The sequence below is a fragment of the Leopardus geoffroyi genome, chromosome B1, assembly GCF_018350155.1.
Source record: "Leopardus geoffroyi isolate Oge1 chromosome B1, O.geoffroyi_Oge1_pat1.0, whole genome shotgun sequence".
Taxonomy (NCBI): Eukaryota; Metazoa; Chordata; class Mammalia; order Carnivora; family Felidae; genus Leopardus; species Leopardus geoffroyi.
Genome location: NC_059327.1, coordinates 118,047,393 through 118,074,309, shown reverse-complemented (window position 1 = coordinate 118,074,309; position 26,917 = coordinate 118,047,393). Strand labels below are relative to the sequence as shown.

The window sequence follows — 26,917 nt, the reverse complement described above, 5'->3', positions numbered from 1 at the left end:
TGTGAAAAGAACCATGTTCTTCTTTTTCCTTTTCTTTAACTCTCTGAGAAAGACAAAAATCTATGAGGAAAAACAAAATGAACAAAACTGCCGTATTTTATGAAAGATTTATATACAGTATTCATTCTGCTGACATAAGGGTAAGTGTAGAATTATACACTTTTGTTTTATCATAAACAAAATTAGATTATCAGGATCACATGTCCATTACTTAAATTCCCACAAATAAAAATTTGTTCATGGAAAAATAGAGATATTTTGAATACTAAAGTCCTTTATTCAACAACACAGAAATTTCACAAAAACAACTTTACTGGGCAAATCGAATGTGTTTTTTTTTTTGTAGCTTTTTTTTTTTTTTTTTTTACAGTTTTGTACATGCCCCATAAGTAATTTTCTTTAATAAATACACTGTTTTCCAAAACTGCTTTTTTTTTATAATTGCACAAGCATACATACACCTTACACAAATATCTATTAGAAAATTTAATAGATGACTGCACAGTTCAGAAGAGGGGAACACTGAAAGGAGTACATTTTGTGGCCCACGTTCCTGAAATCTCAGACTTCCTTGCCATTGTGAAAATGGAATCCCTCCGAACATAGTAGCTGTCTTTTATTCACTAGGAATACAGATCTCAGTGTGAAACTGCCAAATTTAATAAAAACAAAATGTGAAACATTTAGCTGTTACATGAGAACCAACTGTTTGATATCACTGTGAATCTAACCATGATCAAAGACCCACCACGGCTTTTTGCTGAACATATTTGACCCTGAATAGTGTGTTCATTTAACTGCTTTCCCTTGTTCATTATTTGATTACAGATACTATCGGCCTAAAGACTTTGTAAGCTTTAGTATTAATTGTACAACTTACATGCCAGGGGTTCTAAATGAAAGGAAGGGAGTATTCCTTTCTGTAGTGATTGCTTAATAGGAATTCATAGGAAGCCCATCATGTCTTGTTCCCTGTGAATGTGTATAGAAGGAAGTTGGCTACTGGGGATTAAACAACCACGAGATGCTCTTAAATACTATTACACTGGAGGAAGACTATCACTGTTTTCTCTCCTAAAGATGGACACATTTCTGATTTGTAAATATTCCTCCACTTGGGAACAGACAGGCAAAATCCATCAGAAAGCCACTTTGGTCTGAAGGCCTGGAAAGAGGGAAGTTTGCATGATGATGCTCTTGGGATGTTTAGGGTGCCGAGTGACAGCTGACAAGGAAACACTTCACTGTACTATGTACCAACATCCTACGTATTTTCCAGCTCTCCCCAAATGCTTACGGTATGTACGTCTTCTTATCTCCTTACTTCGTAGGGAAGGTAAGACATCTGTGTATGTAGATCTCTCTTACAAACTTTTAAATTGGACTTATCCAATATGTAATTTTTAAGTTGTATAGTCCGCCATGATCTATATTCTGATTGCCATGTTCTGAATTTTCTTGGTACTGAATATGAAACATACAGCAAGGAATTTTCAAAAGTTACATGTCATTGGGTGTTCTAGAATCATGAAAAATGTAAACCTTTAAATAATTCCCTTAGGGTTATAATGACATCCTTTACAAGTTCTCAGTATATGGACTTACAGGGAAGAGAACCAGAGGGAGGCTGGAAGAGTAACATCTTTCTTCGACATCACCAACGAGAACTTTATATGCACCCTACATTATATAAATAGAGTTCTACCAAAATCATTAAAAAAATGGGTGACGTAAAAGAACAATATCGAGAACAAAAACATGTAAGAGAATTAAAGAAAAGCTGCACTTTTCCATTTCCATAATCAACATTTTTTCATTAAAAAATTGAATTGACATGTAAAACACCACATTTTACAATATACAGATTCATTAGTTCTTTAAGAAAACAAACAAAAACACATCGAGACATGCAATACTAGCATGTATTTTAGACTCTCAGTACATTGCTGTGCGATCTTTATCCGTTATTGTATGCCTGATACAGCCCGAACGGACGTTTGCTTCAATCCTATAGTAATAATCGTCGTTTTCCAAATAGCAAGGCAAACTTACCATTCAAGTGTGGAAGTAAGTTTTCACTTACTTGTAATTAATTAGCAAATTGGTTTAAAAGTAAGTAAAATCAAATAAAAGTGGACAAGAAAGAACTCCTATAGTTCTCATTGGTCCCACAGCAGAAACAGAAATTCTAACTAGAAACCCTCAAAGAATATACATCAAGCAGAAAGCTATCTCAAAATTAACATACATTTTAAGCACATTTTAGTTTGTGATTATTTAGTTTTCTTCTTTAAACATGGATAGGTGTAATATATAATAAAATTTCCTTAAAAAGGCCATTCAACCATAAGTGGAGACCTTGCGTTCATATTCTAGGCAGGTTTAGTCACTTGTTTTTCACATTGGCATTTGCAGGTACCTTCTCCACCCCTCCCACCCATGCTCTGATGAGGAAGTGCTCCTTCTGTGTTTTTTAAAATCTCCTGTGATATTATTTCCCATTCACAACTACAACTAGCCTCTTAAAATCATTAATCTGCTAGTCTTTCTAAAACTTTACAGTCCTTTTCATCACCCTTTCTCTTCTCAGGTTATTTTCCTCTGTGTGATCCATCTTGCTAACATTTTTCAGCAGGCTAGTGGATGTTATAGGCTGAAGTAGGTGGCTAGTGGATAAAGAACAAAAGTTACAGTAACATGGCAACTTCCATCCTCCATGTATTTTCACTAAACTCTATTTTATTCCTAAAGATGAGAATAGACTTTATAATCTGGCAAGAAACAGAAATGAAATAAACTCCCTAGGTATCATGTCATCACAACGTATCTGTCCTCCCGGGACAGACTTAGGAACCTTGACTGCCTTAAGAAAACCAAATCCTACGTGAAAAGGTAGCACAGATCCTATGAAACATTAGCTTCTTTGTGTTTGGGGCTGTTTGCATTTATGGAACTCCACAGAATGTGGCCCTGCCTTCTCAGGAATGAAAGCATCAAGTGACAAAAATGGGAATAGGAGCAATGGAACATTCCACTGAGGGCCTAGGGGAAGGCCAGTGGTCCAACTGGGAGGCTATGAGAAAAGGAGATAAAAAGAGATTTAAAAGCCTCACTTCTATAAATGTGTTTAATTTTTTTAACTTAAAAATATACCTAGCCATGTCTCAATGCAGGAGGTCTTTACGTAGTCAAGTTTTAAAACAAACTACCCATTTCATTTCATACATGGAATTAAAACATTTGGATACATTTTATCAAAAGTTTCTTTTTCCTACCAAAAGAAAGAGAGAGAGAGAGAGAGCGAGCGAGCGAGCAAAATTTAAACAAACAAAAAATACATATACCCCACGCTGGGCTGAGAAAAAAAAAATCAATCATGAATTTCTCCCCTAAGATATGATACTTTTCTCTGTATCCTAGAAAACACTGATTTAAAAAAAAAAGTTATACAACTGATGCTGCATGTTCCAACTACTGTGAGTACTCCGCCTTACAGTGCAACCCAAGACAAGTCAACTACACTAAGTATTTGGGAGGTATACCCTTCTGTACAGCTCGTTTGTAAGCAATGCAAGTGCATAACCACTACTCTAATATAGTGCTCAAAAGATTAATTGAAACTTTCATAACATCTTCCCCCTCTTATAACAATACAACTGAAGGTAATTGCTGGATGCATCATCATCTTTTAGTCTTGTAAAACTTGGCATCAAGTCTCTACGGAAAGATGCATGGCAAAACATGCCACTGCTGTTGCTGCTTCTAGAAACAACTGGCAAAAAATAGTTAAAGCTAAAATTTATTGCTCCAGATTTAACTCGCAGAACCATACTGTTGTGTACAAACTGTTAATCTCCATAGATGCTCAGACATGATTGTCTCCTTGTGTCTAAACACACAAAATACAAGCTGCTATCTGTACAGTTTACAGTACTGAAACACATATATTTGAAAATGAAGTATAGATATGTACTTTGCAAAGATACATGATTTTACAGCAGGGGTTTACCCAAACTTATTTTTTTACAGCCACTTCCAAAATAGACAACAACTTCACTAGTATAGCTAAATTACATCAAAGAAAGAATCAGTGTATTGAAAGTAAATAGACTGGCCAATTCCCCAAACTCCCAGATTATTTTTATATGTCTTTTTTTCTTTTCCTTTGTTTTGTTTTGTTTTGTTTTGAAGAAACCCCTATACATAAAATGAAAATAATATCTGGATATTTTCTTCAGTGGTGGACTAAGCAGTTTCTTAAAACAAGACATTAGTTTGCCCTTCACTTCCAAATGCCTTGAAAATAAGATATACTACTGCTTTAAAAGAACCATCGGAATGCTTCAGCGCTGGGAACAGGTGTTCTCTATAAAAAAAGAGCAAGAAAACAAGTTAAGCTTTTTTTCTATGCCAATATAAAATTAGATTTTTCTCCTTTACACTTCAGCAATATTTTTAGTCAGCAATACACAACATAATGACTTGTATATTTCAACATTTAATAAAAAAGAAATGCTCAATCTTAGAACATTACAAAAATTAGAATGTTGAAATTAATGATAATTTACTGAATATAATGATTAAAACACATTAGTCTAAAAAATACCAGAAACACAGCCTAGAACATGGATAACCATTAGAATAAATGGGAAGGTTGAAGCTATTAATCAGTAGTAGGAAGTCCAGCCAGAAAGTCCGTATCTGCTGTGTACCTATGCACCTCTATGTAAGGTTGCTGCTTAGAGAATTCAGTGAAGTAGTTTCTTCATTCTGGGGAATTTCTTTTATAACAGGACAACAACAAATATTACATCGATGTTACTTCTATCATTTAACAACTATGTACCACTATTTTAAAGTCTGCATTTTCAACAAATTAAGGTCATATGTATGAAACAAACTTACACTAGCCAATGATACTCAATGGAGCATAACTTTTATACCATAAAAATACTATCGTTTTTCAAAGGAGTAATAAGTTAGCAACAAAAGTATGAGCAATTCTTTTAACAAAAATGTTAAAGTCACTGTGGGACTTTCTTTTGTCAGAAAAACGGTATAGGATTGAATTTTCTTCTGTATATTAACATTACAGTAATTCATTATCCTATACTCTTCTTTAAAAAACAGAATCACATGAGAACATGTTGAAAGTACATAAGAAACAATAAGCTAAGAGTAAATTTTCCTATAGGGGCTAATGAAAGAGAGCTGGTACTATTCCTTAGACCAGTCCAACAAGCCTGTGTAGAATATAAGATGGCTGCTAGGATAATTAAGTATATAAATTGACATGTTGAATGTTACCAAATTATTGAGTAGGTACAGAATGCGAACACACACACACACACACATACACACATACACGCACTTCTTGTAAACACATCTTAAGACAGTGTTAATAGCACTTGAACTTCATATTTCAGAATATACATGAAAAATTCTACTGTAAGTACTCCTTAATAATTGAAACTAGCTTTGATTTACTGTCTCACATTTGACTTATTTGGTTGACACAGTCCTATTGTGTTAATGTCATCTAAAAATAAGAGTGTATTAATTAAGATGTCCACTGAAATGTAAATGAAAAGAATAACCATTTTGGAAAGCAAAGCCACTTTTCACTATTTGTACTAGAAAGAGTTTTTAAAAACTTGTCCCTGCAGTCAACACAATAAATTTGAAGAGGAATATGTAAGAACAAACTAACGATTCTTTAGTTATTATTTTTATTTTTTAAATGTTTATTTATTTTGAAAGAGAGAGAGAGAGTGAGCAGGGGAGGGGCAGAGAGAGAGGGAGACAGAAAATCCCGTGCAGGCTACGCGTTGTCAACACAGAGTCCAAAGTGGGGCTCGATCTCACGAACCAAGAGATCATGCCCTAAGTCAAAATCAAGAGTTGGAGGCTTAACCAACTAAGCCATCCAGGCGCCCTGATTATTTTTTAAAATAAACTCTACTCTCAATGTGAGGCTCAAACTCACGACCCCGAGATTAAGAGTCCCATGCTCTACCAGACAGGTGCCCCAAACTGATTCTAATGCAAGTTTGTACCCATGTATATACAAAAGTATTTAACTTGTGAAGTATTGTTTAAAAATGCAAATAAGGAAGTCTATTATTCCCACATAACTAGTACTTATTAATATTTTAATCCTTACTCCTCATGGTGTAATGTTTTCTTCTCTCCAGCTCACTATGCATACCGGAATCTCCATCATTTGATTTGGTTGATAAGAAAAACTCCTTTCCTACTTTCCAAAATTAACTTTTGAATGATAAATATAATTATATATGCTCATTGCGTTTATTTAATCACTATTAAAGGAACTATATGAACTCATAAAAAACAACATATTCATTCTAATATTCATGCTTTACACACACACACACACACACACACACACACACACACACAAGCAGTAAATGAAAACTTAGACGTTTATACCAGATGCTAAGCTTGCTGCCTGATGCCAACTAAGAATAAATTTTATATAAGTATGCATACTTATATAAATGTAGTCATTTTTAACAAGATAAGTTAGATCCAAACATATCCATGCAATTACAGATTCACATATGAAAAATAAACATGTGCATATATATTCATATATATTCACATTTACATGTATAGAATATGACATAGAGATGCCAATTTACTCTCAGATGCCAACTGGAAACAAGACTGTAAGTATATACTTAGATAATCTTGTATCTTGATAAACATATATGTTTATGAAGATAAACAGAAAAATGTATGGAGTACATTTTTTAAATGAGGTGAACTCCTTATGTCTTAGATATATTTTGAAATCTCTTTTCCAGCTCTTTGCTCTTCCTGTGCCCTTTTCCATTACTCAGTTTTATTTGCAATATTTTAGAAAAAGCAAGCTTTATAAAATGCCACCTGAGATCAAAGGTCATTATTGTGAGGAGAAAGATAATCATTTCTCAATGCTTTTTACCACTAAAAATTAATTAGATAATGCAAATATGATAAAAACAGAGAGCTGGTTTTCTTTACTAATGCATCTTGTCACAAAATAATAGCACTGGGATGTGTGTGTATTATTATGCATACATTGAGACCAGTCCGTATCTCCACACCTAAGGTACAGACCATCCACCGCTGTAGGGTAAAGGTGAAGATTAGCAGGGAGGCATCTTTTAAAAACGATCTCTCCCTTATATGAAGATTTATGAGGTCATGAAGCCTAAAAATGATTTGTTGGGAAATCACCTAAAATGTGTGAGAAAACAGGAAAACCAATGGTGCGTTAATTAGAACAAATTATCAAGGCATTCACCAGAAGCTTGAAGTGAGAGGTTCCTCTAAATGTTATTTCAGGATTAAAAAAGTAATAAAACTCCTTAGTGTCCCCTATAGGTCACACAAAGCAGAAAATGTATGCCCAATCTCCTGCCTGATTTGTATTGGTTCAGTGGAAATTTACTTTATATCTGGACTGAGTTCTTTTCTGCCAAGATGGGTAAGGCAACGCTGTTTGTTTTCATACATAAAATATTGTTTAAATTATATATTTTTGATTAAGTCTGTACTAATTTGGGGACATGTCTTCTCTAATCCTGTCAATGAATGAGGTCATCTTTGTAAGAGGACTTTTATTTCAAATGTTGTGTGGATTCAACACACCAATGAGGGACTAAGCACCCTGCCTAGCTACCTTCGGGGTTATATAAATTCAAGAGTCCCAGCTGGGGAATCACACTCTTGATGAGATTACAGTGACTTTCTGGATCTCAGTGATGCTTGCAGGAAATCATTATCCTGAGTGACAGGAAAGCCAGATTCCCCAGGAAGAGAAGGGGGTGGAGAGGTAAAGAATAGAATTGAGTTGATCAGCATTGTTTAAGACAGCCTTCGCTGCTCCTGCAGGTGCAAACACTGACAAAAAACAGCCTGCTCCCAGGAGGACTGTGGAGAAACCTGCAGCCCTCAGTTCTCCTTCCGGTATTGCTGTAAAGCATGGTGTTCCAGAGAATTCATCCCTATGAAAGCCAGAGCCACATACCGAAGAACTTAAACTAATGAGCTTAAAGGGCTGGCTTCTGTTTCCCTCCTAAATAACTTTAAAAAGCAATGATACTTTCTTGAATAAAAGAATGATATAACCCAAACCCAAGTACAGTTTACACTGACATTAAAAAATGAATACAAAAAATTATCAATCTGTCTCCGGCAATGGTATTATTTAAGTTCTGTTAAATCAGCAATGAAGACATAAATTAAACAACCTAAAATACACAAAACTACCAAAAGCTGCCACCTTAGAATTTGAGTATTTTTTTCTTTTTTTGTGCCTGTTGAGCAGTCACGTGAACTGTGACATCTTCAGGTTGAGCCTGCATCTACACACTTTTGTTTAAAATATGGCAAGTCCAGAGGTGGCTGGGTGGCTCAGTCGGTTGAGCATCTGACTTGATTTCAGCTCAGGTTATGATCCAAGGGCTGTGATTCCAGGGTCATGGGATTGAGCCCCACTGTGGGCCCCCCTCTGAGCACAGAGCCTGCTTAAGATTCTTTCTCTCTCTCTCTCTCTCTCTCTCTCTCTCTCCCCCCCCCTCTCTGCCCCTCTCCATTTGCTCTCCCTCTCTCTCTCTCTAAAAGTTTAAAATGAAAAAAAATAAAATATGGCAAGTCTAAAAAAATTCACCTCCTGAAAGCTGAAAATGGGATATCTATACCTTTTTTACAATATATAAAGTACAGCACTAAACAATACTCATCATTTTAATAAAGCTAGACATGAACTTTCAAAGGGCAAATTAAAGGCAACTCGATGTTGAAATTTACTTCAGAATGCATAAGGCTATAAATTGAGATAATAATTATGACATTTGAAAATTCTGTAACTAAAGTTAAATATATCTTTCTAATATTTATTCATATACTTTTGAATCCAAAAATCTCAGTAATTCACCTGGGTCTTCGGAATTCTGTGAAACAACAGGATGGTTCTAATACAATGATTTCCAACCTGGAGTGTTTTGGGAGACTGTTATTCTTCTACTAATCAGAAAATTATTTCTAGTTTTCCCATTTATTATTAATTAAAGAAATGGAAATCATCCAATCATTTTTTGATTCTCATATAATGATGTGAAGTATACTTTTTCCAACCAAAAGCAAAGCAATTTAGAACTGCAGTTAGCCAATACAGCCTCTTTTAAACTCTGCTGAAATAGTTTTCCTGTGAGGAATCCCCTATAAGTTTCTTAGACTCCAAGCATCTAAGACCTTGAAACTGGGAACACCTCACAGCATTTGGCTCACCTTGTCACATAAGAACTTGACACCTTAATGAATCACTGAAATTTTGCAATAGAAAGTATGCAAGTATGACAAAAGATAATAGTAGGTACCAATGTTTGCCTTTAGATATTTGATTATACTTTGTTTCGGCTTCATATGAAACTTCAAAACTTTAGAGTATTTTGCGTTAAGAAAAGGAAAAGGATTCCCGATGGTGAAGAAAACTACATTTTTTTTCTGATTTGGTTCACAAAGAATGCTAAAACATCAAGTTATATAGGTTCTCAATTTCTTTTACTGACAAAATTTCAAAACCTACTTGGAGAAGGGAAAATCGTATTCTATATACAATATTGTGGATGGGAATACACACAGTACATCGATAAAATTAATAATTATGATCTAAAATGACACCTAGAAAATGTTAGAGACATACCAAAAGTTTTTTTAGCAGAAATATTTTTCTATATCCTATTTATAATTAATATATTGTAGAAATCATAGACCAGTAACCCACTAACTTTGCTAGAACTTTTAGCAAGCACAAGTATAGCAGAGGTCAGTAAATCTGAGAGAACAATTATTTTGTGATATATGATAATCTCACAGTCTAACAACTGTTATTACAATCATAAACAACTTTATTTGTTAACAATACCTCAATTAAAATATATAAATTAATATAAGTATAGCTTCTACTTTTTACATTATACCTTTCTTTTTCTGTTCTATTGTAATATATATGCCTTATATACTATGTGATATATATCATATGTGTGATGATATATGTACGATATCTATTTGTGATATATGCATTATATATATATATATATATATATATATATATATATATCACATATGTGATATGCATCAGACTAACTTTCCTCATAATTCAGATTCATTTATCATATAACTGTATAATATATATATTATACTCACATTTTTGTATACTCACATTTTGTTTTGGCCATTATCCAGATGTCAACTAAAAATACTTATCAGTATTACCACTAACTGGAATATTAGGCCCCTTTCTAAATGAAAGAAAGAACCAAATGAGTAACTGAATGTTTTATGACCCACTTTTTTGGAGGCCTTAAATATGATTATAAGGAGAACTCAACTTTTTTGGTTTTCAAATTGACGTTTATGGCCAGGATTTCTCTGATTAATGGTGGAGAACTCGTAATGGTTTTTTCATTAGTATCCATTCTCTGCGGGCCATTGCTCCTACCACTCCTCCTGCTTTGCCAATATTGACAGTTCTTCCTCTTCCGCCTCCTCCTACACGAACACCACCACCCTCACCATCACCACTGTGATGGTTTTAGACTATGACAGCATGACGTTTTACAAGACAAACCTAGCTAACCTTTGTAGATGGAAAGCTGAGTTGTTATAGTATGTAATACAGATGCTAAAGTCACATCAATGTGGTGGTAGAGCCCGTTAGGAAAATAACTGCCTAAAGGAGAATGTGTGTCTAAAGAATAGGAGTGGGTTGGTAGGAAGGAAAGTAACAGCTGAACGCCATGACTTGGACATGGGTCCCAAAGTGACAAAAAAGGCACCCACTTTTGGTCCTAGTATTTAATGCAACTACTGTATTTAAGCAAGTCTCTTGATAATGCTATGTAGGATTATATTTCAACTGATTTTGGTAAAAACACTTCAAGTCACATCTTTCTAATAAATAAGTAAGTTTATTGTGTTATAAATGAGTTGTTTAGTGATGAAAATGTTCTTGGACATATAAAAATAAACTGTAACGGGATGGTACGCAGAAAGAAGAAAAAATTTCAACAGTCCACAAATTAAAAAGGTGTTTCTGAAAAACAATTACATACAGTATTTTTAACCCTATGTTAAAAGTTCTTAGAGGGAGTGTGAAAGGAAATTAAATGTAAAACAGATTAAAAAGCAAAAATTAGATTAATAACATCAATACTATAAAAATGATAAGAATTAATTCTACTTATATGTTCCATATGCTTAGATTTCACTTATGAATATATATACAAATACATGTGGTTATATGATAAATGAATCTTAATCTACCTACCTACCTACCTACCTACCTATCTGACAGAGACAAAAGTTAGGTAATTCTATGTCCCCTCAGAGTCACTCTACTAATCCTGTTTCATGCAATGATACCTTTAGGTAAGATCATTGCTGATCAGCTATTGAAAAACGACCATCATTCTTTTCTTGATCAAGTTGTTGGACCATTTTGAAGATGTTGATTGATTTTAAAGTAGACAGTGAACTGTGGAAATATTCTTGTAAAATGGGAGGAAATAGGAAGCCACATTAAAAAATATGAAGAGGTGACTTTTTAAAACTATCAAAGCTATGATTTGGATAGTCTCTAACATGTATTCAAATGAAACACAATAGTTACACCAAACCTCTATAATTACAGTGCTTATCTTTGAATTATTATAGATCTGATAATTTGAGAAATATTTTTTTCTGTATTATATAGAAAGTGAAAATAACTTTAATAAAATTTTTTCTCACTAGGCTAAGTTCCTTAGCATCTTGGATGTGGTCACTGGACTGCATCTGGTTTGGAATCCTCTATGACAAAATTCCAACCACTTCTACAGACCCAGCCCAAAAACAGAGAATGTTTTAGGTCCATGAATTACTTAGAGGAATTTAGACTCAGTTCCAAATGTTTTGGTCATAAAGATGTTATCATCAAAATAATGTACTTGGTTAAAACCGTATTTCTGAGAATAACATGCAGTTTTTGGTCTCTCTCCTTTTTTCTTTTTAAATAACAAAATTAAATGCCATATAGTCAGTAACTATTATAATTTAACTTTATCAAGTTATTACATGTTTATCTAGCTCTTTAGAAATATATTTTGGTTAATGTCCCTCATTAAGAGGATATATACTCTTAAGCATTCTACACTACCATAATATCAGCAAATCTTGTGCTAGAGCAAGTCCTCAAATGTTTCGATTGAAATTTCTCCTCAGAGAGTTTCCATATATTACTTCTTTTTCTATGAATATCTTTTGCCCCATCTTTGTGCAAACATAGCCACCTTCACAAAGCTAACTAACCAGCAGAGTATATTAATAAGCCGAACTTTTTTTTCAAGCATAGAATTTATAAGATGTAGTGATTAATATTCTTTCTGCCACTTTTCTGGAGTCTTTTTTGCATGTACATTCTGTATTTTCCAGGAAGTTCTCTGTATAGCCACAAAAAACTACAGTTATTTTTGAAAAATGAGATGTTTATAGATAGAGGATGGCCTCTGTCTCCCGAAACACTATTTTTCATTTTGAGCACTAGTTTTCTCACCTTGGGTTTGCTACATTTCTAACTGTAGACCTGAGTTAATTAATCTTAAAGAGAAATTAAAAGGAAAAAAAAACACAACACTAAACAAAACCTAGTTTCTGTGAAACTACTTATTTCATTATGGTAAATGAAAAGAAACAATGCTGAGGGGTTCTAGAGGGTCTGAGCTCAGACTTACGGCATCTTTCCAGAAATTTTGAGACATTAACTATTTCTACCAATCTCTTCTTTAAACCAGACTCAAGAAGATGACCTTGAGCATGACAATCCTCTCTACCAATATGCTCCTTTCTGATTTCCCTTTAATCTGTAACACTACACTCTCCCTGCCCTCCCTCCCTCCCTCCCTCCTTTTCTTCCTTTACTTCTTTTTTATTCAGGTCAAACAAGAGTTTCCAGTACTTTGTAAAATACACTTGAAATAACAAGTCATACTGTAGATTCTCAGTATGTTCAAATGTTCAAGGCAAGTATTCTTTTTGTTTTCTTATTCCTTGACAAATTCTAGAACACTAAAGAAAACTTAATACTTCATCACATAATCACGTGAGGTAACCAAGCAGAAATCATAAACAGCAATTTGTATTTCTTATTTAAATCTGGGGAAGAACTAAGCCAAGGATGAATCAAGGAATCCCAAGGCTTATAAATAGGTACGAGATTGCTTCCAGAGCGATTGTATCATTTTAATTCAATCATATCATTTTGAATGTGTCCATTTCTTGGATTGAGAGTTGAGAATGAAGTTGGAAATTAAGTATCTTAGATGGAGGGCTGACTAAGATGTAGAGTTAGGGATTTCGATGGGTATTGTAAAAGGTAGAAATAAAGAAAATTTAAGGTCCTTAAGCAACTGTGTGTGTGTGTGTGTGTGTGTGTGTGTGTATGAACATATATGTATGTATACATCCACAGCACTTACCACAAACCTTAGAAAATAAGAGTTCTACCTGGAGATTTGTTAAATTGAATTGAATTGATCAGGGGTTTGCTATGTGCTCAGTAACATACCATGTATTCAGGATTATACAGCATAGGTACAGACCTGCCTAGGAGAAGTAAAGACACACTATTTAAGAAAGACATTTAAATTTTACTCTTTATCTTGTTAACATTGTTCCATTTACAAATATAATTTCTTTCCTCACTACAGACTTGTTCAATAGTGTTGTTGCTGCCACTAAACTAGTGTTTTTCAAATTTTTTTGACTGCAACCAACACTTAGAGATACATTTTACATAGCAGCCTAGTACATGCATACACATACATTTATGTATACATACAAACTGAAACAGAAGTTTAACAATATGTACTCTTACTATATGTGCTGCACTCATATATTTTATGTTCCACTCTGTTCTGTTCTACTTTCTAAAAATCCTTGTGGTAAGCCAACACATGGACCACTAATGTTCTGTCACCTGCAGTTTGAAAAACACAGCTCTACGCCACACAAATAACATATTCATGTGAAGAGAATCACATGAGGAAAATCCAAAAACCACTCCACTTCATAAAGAATTTAATTCTCTACAGCAGACTTACACAAAAGATCTATATTTCTTTGGGGACGGAAAAGGCCAGTGTTCTCTATTTTGTTTTTCATGGATGAAAATTAGAGCACACGAAATATTTAATGCTTACTAGAAGATTCCACATCTTTTCGATTTTCATCCATCTATATACAACTGAGAATTTTAGCTCTTTCCCTTATTCTTGACTCCACCAAAACCATCACTGGTCTCATGTTACCTACACACAAGAACATTTCCTATAGACAAATCTTTCACCAGCACAGTTATTTTCTACCACCAATTCACCAACACTCGCAATCATCCTTTCTGCACAATTAAATGAATTAAATGTACATAGTCTATCTTTCTTTTAAAATGTATTCCACTTTTTTTCACTCTGTAAGGTTTTGAAGAAAATATACCTTCTTTGGAATTTGCCAGAATTGCTGAAATATACAGAAATGCCATAAGTCTTGGTGATGTATAAACATATACCCTTTTCCCCTCTCATCCTCTTAGATCATTATCCTTTTGATTCTATCAGTCATCCAGGTGTGTGTGTGTGTGTGTGTGTGTGTGTGTGTGTGTGTGTGTTTAATTTCTGACCAGGAAACTGCACTTTCAGCAGAGTTTTCACCAATTTGACACTTCTTCACGTTCTCAAGAATGTCCTCTAAAGTATGAATTTAGATGCAGAGGAGATCCAAATGGGACACCATTTTCCACCCATCTTGGAAGCATTCTCTTTTAGCTACACTTTGGAATTATTCTACCAAATGTTTCAAAGACATAAGTAAAAATAATAACATCAGCTATAACACAATCTGTTTTCCTTGTCTCTGATTCAGCTGCCACTCCACTGAACTTGAGCTTTAGCTCTGACTCCCAAACCAAATGTATTGAGTGAAGTCATAAAAATATTATATTCCCTTATTTTATAGTTTCCATTCTTTGCAAAACTTCTGTAACTGCTGAAGCAAAGCAGACATCTATATCCTGCCTTGACAAAGTTCCTTCTAGATACTGCATTGCATCCTGACTTGAATATTCCTTTCTACTTGGTTTTTAGTGCTTTCTGGGTTAGTATCTCACCTGTCTTAGGGTTTATCACTATTTTCTCCCAGAAAACCATCAGCCCTCTCTATTACCGCTCACTAACTTTCTTTACCTCACAAATATTCTCTCCTTATTAAGAAGAAAAAGGAAAGTTCTTCATAGTTATTTTACTTTTTATCTCAGAATGTATATCTACCTGTTTTACGCTCCCCCCACACACCTATCTTTCAAAACAAAAGTAAGTAAAACTTTCCAATATTTATTAAATATGTTCTCCAACTAGAATTCACAAGCATTTAACCATTTCTTTTCACAATGATTTTCTTAAACTAATTCACATTTAGAATAACTCCCCATGTCTGTCAAATAAAGAAAAGAGTAACCAAACGAAGGTATTGAGTTAAAGGGAAACACACATACACTCTCCCCCACCCTTCGCCCCCATTAAAAGTTAGAGAAATTAATGGCAATGGTGTGCCTTTGGTGAGGAAGGAGGAAGCACACTAATGTGTTTAATTTGGCTCATCACATTGACTGACTTGACTGGGTGAGTTGTGCAGTTTTCCTGGGCATTTGACAATACAAGAACAAGGAAAACTTGTTTATCAGGTTTATCTCTTTCCAAGTGAAATCAAGCCAGTTATTTGGAGAACTGGATGATTAAAGCAAAAATCCAGAAAACACAAGCTACAACAGAGTTTATCTGGGCTTTAATTTCTGAAAACTATAAGTAGCCTGCCTGTGTACTGAATTATCTGTAAACATAATTGTCTTATTCTCTACTTTTCATTGACGACTTTAAAATAGGAATGAGAAATTGCATAGCATCTTTCAGTATGCAGAGTATACAAACCTACCTATAATATCAAAAAGTTGTAAGCTAGTGGGTATTATTATCCCCATTCTATAGATGAGGAAATAAAGTTCAGATAAGTTATGCTGATGTACCTGACATTTCAACTGTAAGTTACCCAATACTATGGGCTCTTCCCATAACACATCATCTAAATGTGGCCACATGGCCCGAATATAATTTTTAATTATAAAAGAAATGAAAAGCCAAGAAACTAGTAGTATACTTTCCTAATATAATCTATATTTGGTTTTATATCAAAGAAATACATCTTGAATATTACTTCCTTAAAAAAGTAATTTTTGCTTTGCCATTTGCTTTAGAGTAAGTAATGTAATGTGAAATAAATGCATTAAATATTAAGAAAAGGAAAAACAGGACAAATTTAACAGGCTCGCTCTCATACCTGGCTTCATATTCTTAGGCTATTAAAACAAATTAAGGGAAAGCTCCGAAGTTTCACAGAGGAAAAAAAAAATTCTCATAATGTTTTAGAGTAGAAGTTAACAAGCCTGCTGGGATCCTTTTAGCCCCTGCAGAGCTAAGTCTTCAACATTATTAAATGGCTGTCGCATCTGAAGTATGGTGCAACATAACTCAATAAACAACAGAAAACATATGATGCTGAATGGAGGGAGGCTTGTCGATTAACGTGCAGAATAATTCAATTTTAGGACAGGTGTTTGTATGTGATGGAACGAGATAAGACTGAAAGACAGACCACCCTTGTGCCGCTCCCCCAAATATTTTGAAACTCATAAGGACAAGAGCATAATGCCAGATGAAAAACTATGTCAAGAATGAACAGAAGCACCACAAAGCAAGGGAAGGAATAAAATTACACATACGCAAAATCTTCAAAATTTACACTGATTACAATAAAAAGTATTCTTGAAAACAAATGTTTCTAAAAGATGGTATTTTCTCAAGTGTTCCACGTTCCCAACCAAGATCGTCTACATTCTAATCAGTGACTGAAAATCCCACATAAAAATGGAAGAGTTTACCATTATTTTGGGTGCATTTTTGCCTTTTAATGACTAATCTAAAAATAAAGGAAAACTAAAAGAGAGGTGAGTCCTTTATCCAATGTAGATATATACTTGGGCCATTCACTAAATCTTGAATTTAACCTACTAATTTGATTAGATATTTTTACATAATGAATGTATTAGTTTAAAGTTTTGCATAATGTAAGAAAACATGTAAAAAATGGAAGCATATACACTCTTGTGAAATTTATTGGACAGTAGGACATTTCGTTATGCTTTCTCAAAGCAAGATTAAAAGGTGAATTGTTTTCGGGTAAAAATGAACTATGCATTCAGACAGTCTAACCGAGTCTGAACAGTTTGAACAGTTCTAAGTACCAACTATTTCAAAAGAGTTTTTAAAAACACATTTCGACCTACGCAAGTAGTTTATATTACTTGTGAATCCAGAAGGAATATCCTACAGGGTTTCCAGGGTCACTCCCATATAGATCATCAGTCTCCAACCTGGCAAACTAGAGCAAATATGGATGAAATGCCCACCTGTTTGCACTCCTTTCCATTTTTAGTGGACAGACGATTTTTTTAAATTTACTCTGTTAATATCATTCTGTAAGTCTGACTATACAAAACTCCTAACTATTCACCCAGGAAAACAGCTGACTAAGGCTAACCAAAATATACAGCACTGTTTCTGTAATCAGCTCATCAAAAAGTTTAGGAATCAAGTAACTTTGGTTTATTTTCCTAATCAATAGATACACTCTTCATTCTTATTTAAAATGTCCAATATTTTTATCTGGTTAGTCTAAAACTTATTGTCGTTTTTACTGATTTGTTCTGATTGGCTTTCTGGTTGCTTATTGGTTTGTATTTTGTTTGAGGACAGTTGAATTTCACCCAAACATTCCTACAGGATACCTTAAATATGAATTTTAATTATTTTTATTTTACTATTCCTAGTTGCCATGCCAAAGATTGCTTAGAAGTTTCATGATATTTGGATGGGTGGGGGTATTATTTTCATTTAGGAATTATTGAAAATGTATGTTCCTTTTGAAAACAACTTTGGACCACCTTGCACTAAATCTAGTGATAGAAGGAAAATCGCACTGGACTTGTATTACAGTATGATGCCTTGACCACAATGACTTTAGTCAAAGTTAAACTTTTCTGAACTTTTTTCTTATCACTTATGAAATTCAGGATTGTTTTCCTACATTATTTCTATATTACACACCTGTTAATATCCTATCATTTTGTTTAAGTTGACTGAAAACTTTCCTCTTTCCCTTGATAGTTATATATTCGCATTTTGAGAGTAAAACAAAAATTTACGCTTTTATAAACTGGCATGTTTTTGATTTTTGAAACTAAAAATTGAGAACTCATTTTTAAATTATGATATAAAATGACAAACTGGTGGATGTTTCACTTTAAGATAGGAAACATCCGTAGTTACCTATAAATTTTTTATTTAAAAGTCACCAAACTTCAAAAACTTATTAACATGGTCAATTATTTAACTAGACAGATGCTGAGTGTGAAGGCCACCCTATTTTATACATGGTCTACAAATGAATTTCTTTGGGAAACAGGAACCATCTCCCTTGCAGACAATGCTTTGTCCAGAATTCTACAATTGTCATTTGGGTGGCTGGGGCTCTCAGCACTTAATAGCATGTATAAAGAAACGTGTCCCTCCTCCCCTACAACACTCCTCAAAAAAATCAAGTTATCAAGTTTGGGGCAATATTTGGATGTTTTCCACCAAACTCCTGAGAAGCACAACCAAAATTGTTGGCCTGTATATTCAGCACATAAATTGTTTAATGAGAGAAAAGAGAAGAAAGTGATTGAAATTGTTCTTTTTCTTGAGTTTCTAGTTTCTCAGCCTCTTCCCTCTAAGGTACCCTTTTCAAGTCCCTTCTCCAGCTTGTGATGCCAGTGTGTAACTTAGAGCTGAGAGCCAAGGGTGGGGGCAGGGAAATCTCCTGAGGTGCTGCTTACTAATGTAATTCCATAAATCAGCTAATGGGAGAGAAACCAGATCTGTGTGGTCTCTAATGCTGTCCCACAGAGATCAATCATGTCACCTGAACAATGTTCAGGGACTAAGAGGCTGGGGTTGCCCAAGGGATGATTCTATCCCTTGAGTCATATGAGGCTGAGATATTTTAAAAAGTTAGATCTTCATATCAGAAATGTAACTACTGTGAATCTGAAAACTGAAGGATTGATTACCTTTCCATGAGACAATGTGTTATTATGTAACTTATTATCATAATGCATAATCACATGTTTATTAAAATCTCTCAATTTAATATTGATCATTTAGGATGCAAGTTTTTAAGGGAAGTTTTGTTGCAAAAAGGGCATATAGTATTTGTAATAACTGCTTTGAATAATTAGTGACAAGTTTTTAATACAGTAATTGACTAAATGAACAGTGTTCTATGCAAATACACAGTATCACAGAAAAACTAAATTTGTTTTATGTGCATTGTTATCTTATGGAATATTATCAAGAGGGTGATTTTATAAACATATTTCCAAGGCATTGAGATGCTCTTAACATGAGATGAAGCAGGAAAATGTGAAAATAAGTTAGGTTGTTCTAAAAGGAATGCCAGAGAGGAGGCTTTAAAAAATGTGGGCAAGAATCCCAAAACATCCATGTGAATTTGTCTTAATTTCAGTTTACTCACCCTGAAAATCTGATTAAGCCTCCAGTCTTTGGGAGGAGAATAAGTCAATGGAAAGAAGGACTCATGAGGTTTGAAATGATAAATAAGAATAAAACTAATGATGATGATGCAATTATTAATTGGTGTCCATAATTTAAAGCCAACAAATATTAGCTACTGAACTTAAACCTGAAGTCCACAGGTAATACCCATAATGAAACCCCAAATCATTATCCTCAGCCAGGGAGTCTATCCAATCTCTAAAACATCTCCACAGATGATGATAACTTACAGGAACCAAATTAGAGAGGGAAGCAGGTCAGCAGGGGACTTTTCACCCACCAGCAAACACTGCTCCAGCTTTGGTTCAGTCATGTAAACCCTGTCACTCTGACATGCATCCAGCTGGTTTCCTACAACCATAACTGTGTGGTTACACATGTGCTTAAGGCTGCCATTGCCTTTTTAAAATAAGCTAGACAGAGTCTTAGCCAATTAAAAAACAAAACAAAACCCCTCCCCCAAACTTTTTCTTTCTGCCAAATAGCATTCCACTAACAATCTTAGCCTTGAACCATGACCTTCTTGTAGGAAGGAGTATGTAGTTAGGAAAACATCTTCAGAGAGCTCTATGAAGACTGAAATTTGTTTCCCTTCTCACCCACACCCCATTTTATGAAGAGCAACAGAACTTTTGTGCACGTGGATTTAAAAGAAAAGGTAGTACCATGGGATCATCTGTGATCAAACTGTCTAAGGAATTTAAACATCACAACAAGTCTGTGGGAAAACTACCCAAATGAGAAAAAAATGGACATTTATGAAATTTGTCTAGACTGATAAATCAGCATAGAAACTTGTGCAGAAAACCTATTGATAGCCACATTAAGCTTCTTCAGAGCGGTTATTTACTAAGTAAATCAGAATTATTCAGTGGCCCTACCCACTGCATACTCTAAATCGGGATGCAGGCTGGGCCATGGGTCTAGCTGAAGGTGTAGCCTACTTGCAACATGAAATCTATTATGCTACATACTATATAGTTAAAGAGGAAACATAAAGCCATCTAGTCCTTATCAACTGGGCATTAACAGGAAATTTTATCATGAACTGAATTTTAATTCCCATAGGCCTTAGAGACCTAGAGGTAAGTTGTAATAAATGAATCCAGAAAACCACAATTCAAAAACTAAAAACTAGTTTTTGCCACCTAAGAAAATAGATAGACCTGCATTTTTATAATTGCTATTATCTTTGTTTAAGCAGCATTGCCAAAGGAAACATAGTAAACCACTCTGAAGTAAAGTCAAACTCTTGACAAAGAGATGGATTCTCTTATAAGGAGGGATAAGTGCAATGTTTTGATGGACCTGATCACAATCAATAATCATAGCAATATAAGACTGTGGTTTTTTTGGAATCCCAAAGTGCCATTTGCTTTGTATATTAATAAAACTTAAAAAAAAATCTGTATCTTATATGTGTTCAAACCTGCAACAGAATTCTTTAACTTTCCTCTTTTAACCTTTCAAAGAGGTTCTCCTTCATGGAGAAAACTCCTTGAAGCAGTGCTCGCAATTTTTAAAAAGAATGTGCAAGTGCCCTCTGATAATAACTTGTGAGAGTCAGTCTCCCTCTATAATCTGACCCATAGAACATTCCCAAATGCTAAATCCACTATCTACGTTCTCAAGTATATACGAACATCCTGCCATCTACTCTGCAAATTTTATCAAGGGACTAAATACGATTACTTTTCCATATTTCTTTGTTAAACATTCCACTAAACCCATTTACCTATGATTGTACATTTTTTCCCTTTTTGTTTTGATCAAGTTACCATATGAAATTTCCACCAGACACATCACTCCTTGTATTTAACATAATTAAAAGCCTAATTTAACAATTACTTTAGTGGTAATCAGTACATGCCTGTTGTAAGGTCATATAGGAAAAAGAAACTATTATTGACCATCTTGGGTATCAATCAAAACTGTGCTTGGTGTATAGAACAATTTTGTGACCACAAAAATGGTTACTTTGTCAGATGCAGAGCCCAAAGGAAATATACTTTGGTCACCAAATTTTTTTGGAGTCATTTGTTTCTGAAACTACGTGAAACAATTCTTAAATAGAATTACCATCACCTGCCCGAACTGAACTAATTTCGTCCCTTTATTCTTAGACACATCCTTCTTAAAAATTGCAGGTGGTGTTCAGCTTTCCATATTATTTCTGCTTTCTCAAAAAAACACCAGATATGCAAAAAATGGAAAATAGAAACGTTTTTTTATCACGGTGGAGAGGAAAAAAAAAAAAAACTATTCTAGAAGGGGGTAGAACACCCTTTTGAAAGCATGTATTTCAGCTTCAATGATCACTCCGATTGTGTTTTAATGGAACCATAGGCTTTTGTGCCACAAACTGTGCCCTCACTGTTATAACTGGGCCACTAAGAAGTCTCCCTTAGCCTATAAAAGTATATAAAAAGCGAAGTGTCCAATCCTTTGGGCAGAGATGCTTTTAAAACTAATACTAAGAGGGAGGGGGGCATTTGAAACCGCCAAGGGGGCATTTTTGACCATACTGAATGTGAAACTTCTGATTTTTTTAAACCAATTACATTAGTTTACCACCACAGATAAAAAGGAGGGGCGCACCCCCCCCCCCATTTGGAGGCCAGTTCCACGCGAAGTGCAGCTGGGGAGGGTGGTGGAGAGGCCGTGCCCTCGCAACCACCTGCGACTGTATCTTACAACCTGAAGGAAGCTTCAGGAAAGGGGTACTGCATCTTCAAGCCAGACAAGAAGCCCTGAAGGGGAGAAGAGAGGGGAGTGAGGAGGGAAGGGGGGAGACTGGGAAACAAGAAATCATCTCCTCTGACCTCTAGTGAAGTGCCAGGTTTTTTCTTTAGCTCTTCACATTTTCTAAATTTGCAGATCTGGTGTCCCGTTTTGCGGTTCCTGCAACTGCTGCAGACGCCACAGTTGATGAGCCTCTTGCAGGGCACGCAGACCCCACACCTTTTCCTCTTCTTCTTGGCCGGGTTGGCTCCGCTAGCTCCCCCTGAGGAGGACGAGGAGGAGGAGGAATGATTCTGCGGGCAGTCTGCCAGATTGGCAATTTGAAACGCACTGTCTGTGACGGCTGCTGAGGCTGCTGCGGGGGAGTGAAGGGCTGTCATGACGATGACCCCTGGAGGTAATGAGATGCCCCCTAAAGCCGGGATAGCGGAAAAAGTCCCCACGCGCTCGGGGAGATTCATTATCTCTGCTTCAGCAGCGCCGCATTTGAGCTTGTTCATGCATTCCCCCGCCAAAGGTCTGCAGTGTTCAGGGGATAAGGTGGAGAGGAAATTAGTATTTGCCATTTGCAACGACGGCTCTGGCGGGCAGCCAGCTTTCCCCAGCCTCTGGGAGTCGTTTCGGTGGTGCATGCTGGTCCTGCTGCCGCCGCCGCCGCCGCCGCCACCGCCGCCGCCGCCGCCGCCGCCGCCGCCACCGCCACCGCCGGCGGGGAGGATTGCCGAGGAGGAGGCGGAGGAGGAGGCGGCGGCGGAGGAGGATTTCCTGCCGCCCCCGCCGCCCCCGCCACCGCCCCCGCCGCCCCCGCCGCCGCCGCCGCCCCCGCCGCCGCCCCCGCCCCCGCCGCTGCCCCAGAGCATGGCGGTGGCGGCGGCGGCGGTGGCCGCGTTGTCGCAGTTCCAGGGGGACATGCCGATGCGCGCGGCGGCCGCGGCGGCGGCGGCGCTGCTGGGGAAGATGGGGGTGGTGATGCGCGCGATCTTGGCCGCCTGCGGGAAGGCGCCCCCGTTGGTCTTGTAGAAGGAGGTGGCAAAGGAGCGGTAGCGCTCCATCTCCGAGTTGTAATCCACAAGGCTGTTCAGGGCCCCCTCGGGCAGGTGGCTTTCCTTGGGCAAGCCCGGGGCCTCCGGGCTCGGCCCGGGCTCCACGCAGACATTGGTGTTCATGGTGCAGGGGGGGAAGAAGGGGTGCAGGGTGGAAGTGGGGACCGCCTGGTCCGACACCTGGGTGGGAAAGGGGGGGAGGTGGGGGGGAGGGAAGGGGGTGATGGTGGTGTCGGGGTGGGGGCCGAGGCGGGAGGGGAAAGTGGGTCCGGATGGGGAGAGCAAGGTGAGGACTGCTTTATTCCTCTCTGGGGCGCATTTCCACAGACGGTGAATTCCCAGGCAGCGTCTTCCTTAGCATTATCCTCCAACTGTTACAACTAAAATAAAGAAAGTCATTCCAACGAGCTGCACGAGGAAAAAGATTAAAAATAAATAAACAGCCTCCCTCACCACCCCACCGCAGACACTGAGAGCTCCCGCATTCTTCGTCAGGTCGTTTGCATGACAATCATCAAGACGTGACCCCCCGATTCCCGCCCACCCCCCCACACACGCTCCCAACCCACTCCCTCCCACCCCACAGCACACCGCAGCTCCTCCCCCCTATTCTCATAACCCTCCAGAGAAAATGTATTAATAGCCAGGATACCCAGGGAAAGAGGAAAGACGGGGGTGACAAATGCCGAGGGAAAAGGGCAATTGGAGTGCTAAAGACATGCAAATCAGGGGTGGGAGGGCGATACTACCTATAAGCAGAGGGCATTTAAACATTATGAAATGTGTGAACAAGTGCTGCCTGGGCATGCAAATGCTGTAAAGTAGAAAACAGCAATGGCCCTATGAGGAAAATGAGCAGGAAATTAGCAAATGAAGTACTGAGAAAGTCTACAATACATCCGAGTATAAACTGTAAGCAAACACAATACAACTGAGAGCTGAGAGACTGCCCACATACAATCCGAACTAAAGAGGCAGGGAAAAAAGAACTACCAGCTGCCACAGTGTCCTTCTGTGTCTGCGGTCATTAGTTTGAATCCCAGCACAGCTGGCTCTGTTAGGGTCTTAATTCAATGGACCAAGGACAGGTCTCAATTGTACAAGCCATTTGGTGGTGGGGCTTGGTGGGGGTAAGAGGGTGGTGTTCTACTTGTTTAAAAGAAAGAAAGAACGAAAGAAAGAAAAGAAAGATGGACTAGATACAAATTTTTAAAAATAATACAAACAATGTCACAGGTTTTAAACCAAGTGCCTGCAGCCTCTGTAAGAATATTCCCAATAATTCCAAATGGAGACTCCTGTCTCTTCCCAAGACAAGAGGAAAGCATGGGACATTTTTTTTTTTTTTTTTTTTTTAAGAATCTCTCATACTCACTGCTTTTTACATTGAGTAAAAGATGGGGGGGGGGAGGAAGGGAGATCTCTTAAGGTGTTGTTTACCTGAAGAAATAACCTTTAAAAAGATTTTTTTCTTTTGCTCTTTTTCAAAGGAAAGTTTAATGTTAACTGGGTATTTGCATTCATCTCTTTGCTTATAGGCCATTATTATGCTTTAGGAAGAGATATTTTAGTTGTTTATCACAGAGGAAGAGGTACATCTCAGCTCTTTAAGAAGTAATGCAAAGACATAAAGTGTATATTAACCTAAAAAACCCAGTTTCTTTGTTTCCAGATTTTGGGGGGGGGGGAGCAGAATATCTTTTGGTGACATCTTCTGAAGCCCACATATTGGCCTGGAATGTGGAGTTCAGGGAATTCTAAATGGGGGCCCAGTAGTCTCAAATATTCAGTTCAAAATGGATATCAATTATAGTAATTATGCTTATAATTAGATTAATGAACCATTTATGCCCAAACTCCAAGTGCAAAAACTTCAAGACCTGCTGATGAGGTGCCCTAAAAAGAGGGGTTTACGTAAACAAATCCCTATTAGGCAAAGTAAATCAAGATAAGGAACCTCACCCCAGGCTGGATTAGAAGCTAGCAGGCATCTTTCAATCACAGCAAAAGCCCCTAATCACTCAGGAACCACCTCTGTGGTTTCGCATTAGGGAAAACTGCTCCCTTCAGAGGTCTGATGGCAATACAAAGGGTGCCCCCCAAATGCTCCTGGCTAAATATTCTTGATGCTTGGAAGGGGGTAGGGGAAGACACAGCAAGATGATGCATATAGCTTCAGTTTCTGCGAATCACATTGTAACTGCAAGACCATAATAACTGCTACTCAGTAAAAACTAGTTATGCCAACCATGCATTAGCTATCACATTGAGTGGAGGGAAAAAATTCAGTATTTTAGTCTTTTGACCTTGTTCCAAATAAAGAAATAATTTAATGTCCCTTTTCCAGAGTATTAGAGGGCTGTTTCCAAACACAAGCTTTCCTTGCTTTTCCTATTGCCATCACCTCCCCCTCCCTCCCTCAAGGTTTAATGCCACCAGAAACTGTAGAAAATGATTGTGCCCAGTATCCAAGTCATTATTGTTTAATCAATGCATCTCTGGAGCATGAAAAAGGTACCTAAGCCACAGCTATTGTTTGGATTTTCTTTAAAAAACAAAATAAAACACACACAAATAACTATAGTCCTATTCCAAAGCTAAATTAGACAACCATACTTCATGATCCTGTTTTGCCTTTAAACAATGTGACTGTCCATGCCTAATATTGTATGTCTGGTCTACCAGAGACATAGAGATCAAAGGTCATATTTAACATTCAGGAGGAGGGGCGGGTGCAGATTAATTAATAAATTAATACAGCGACGCCTTTTATTGCTGGACTCCAGCATTAATAATCTACTTTTACAATCCCAACGGACAGCAAACATTTAAGAGAAAAAAAGCCAGAGAAAGAGAAAGAACAATCACTTACCAGTCTCTTTTTATTTGGGGAGCCTTAGAATTTGCAGACGCTGCTAGTCTGCCTTTAATTAGTTGCACATCACCCCCTAACACAAAGAAACACAAATCCAGATGTGTCTTGGCAGCTCCCAATTACAACTTTAATACTTGTAAACAAACTGTTGGGGGGGGGGGATAAATAAATATGCGGATCAAAAAAAAAAATACCTGTAAATGGCTTTTTTTTTTCTTGTTGCAGAGAGAAGGAGGAGGAGATGGTGTTAGTGGTGGGGGTGGAAGGAGGAGGAGGTGGGGGGAGAGGAAAGAGCCGAGTGTGAGTGTATGTGTGAGAGCGCGGGGCTGTTCTCGGTGGTCTCTCCTCTCCCAGCGCGTTGCTCTCCGTCCGTCTCCAGTCGCTGTGTGCGAGGGAGGGAGGGAGCCGGGGAGCCTCTCTCTCTCCCCTCTCTCTCTCTCTCCCTCTCTCTCACCCTCCCCCCTTCCCTCTCTGTTTGTGTGTGTGCGTGT

At 37.0% G+C, this 26,917-nt stretch overlaps 1 protein-coding gene across 3 annotated transcripts; it reads right to left on the bottom strand.

Moving 5' to 3' along the window:
- Window positions 1-91: 91 nt before the first annotated feature.
- Window positions 92-26,917, bottom strand: CXXC4 (CXXC finger protein 4). Of its 3 annotated transcripts, XM_045471377.1 has the most exons (4): window positions 26,621-26,917; window positions 26,424-26,499; window positions 22,589-23,931; window positions 92-4,366 (listed from the first exon to the last, which is right to left on the bottom strand). In XM_045471377.1, the coding sequence occupies exons 3-4, from the start codon at window positions 23,672-23,674 to the stop codon at window positions 4,322-4,324; spliced, it is 1,131 nt and encodes a 376-aa protein (XP_045327333.1). In that variant the 5' UTR covers window positions 23,675-23,931; window positions 26,424-26,499; window positions 26,621-26,917; the 3' UTR covers window positions 92-4,321. The 3 variants fall into 3 exon arrangements, with proteins under 3 accessions (XP_045327333.1, XP_045327350.1, XP_045327341.1); XM_045471394.1 differs by lacking the exon at window positions 26,424-26,499; XM_045471385.1 differs by lacking the exon at window positions 26,621-26,917 and having other exon boundaries at window positions 26,424-26,596.

Bases quoted from the DNA above. Each gene is read 5' to 3' on its own strand.
- CXXC4 (XM_045471377.1), bottom strand. From the start codon at position 23,674: ATGAACACCAATGTCTGCGTGGAGCCCGGGCCGAGCCCGGAGGCCCCG. The intron at 4,367-22,588 runs GTCAGAGGAGAT...CTTTTTTTATAG, and splicing joins AACCTGGCACTTCACTAGAG to AGAACACCTGTTCCCAGCGC.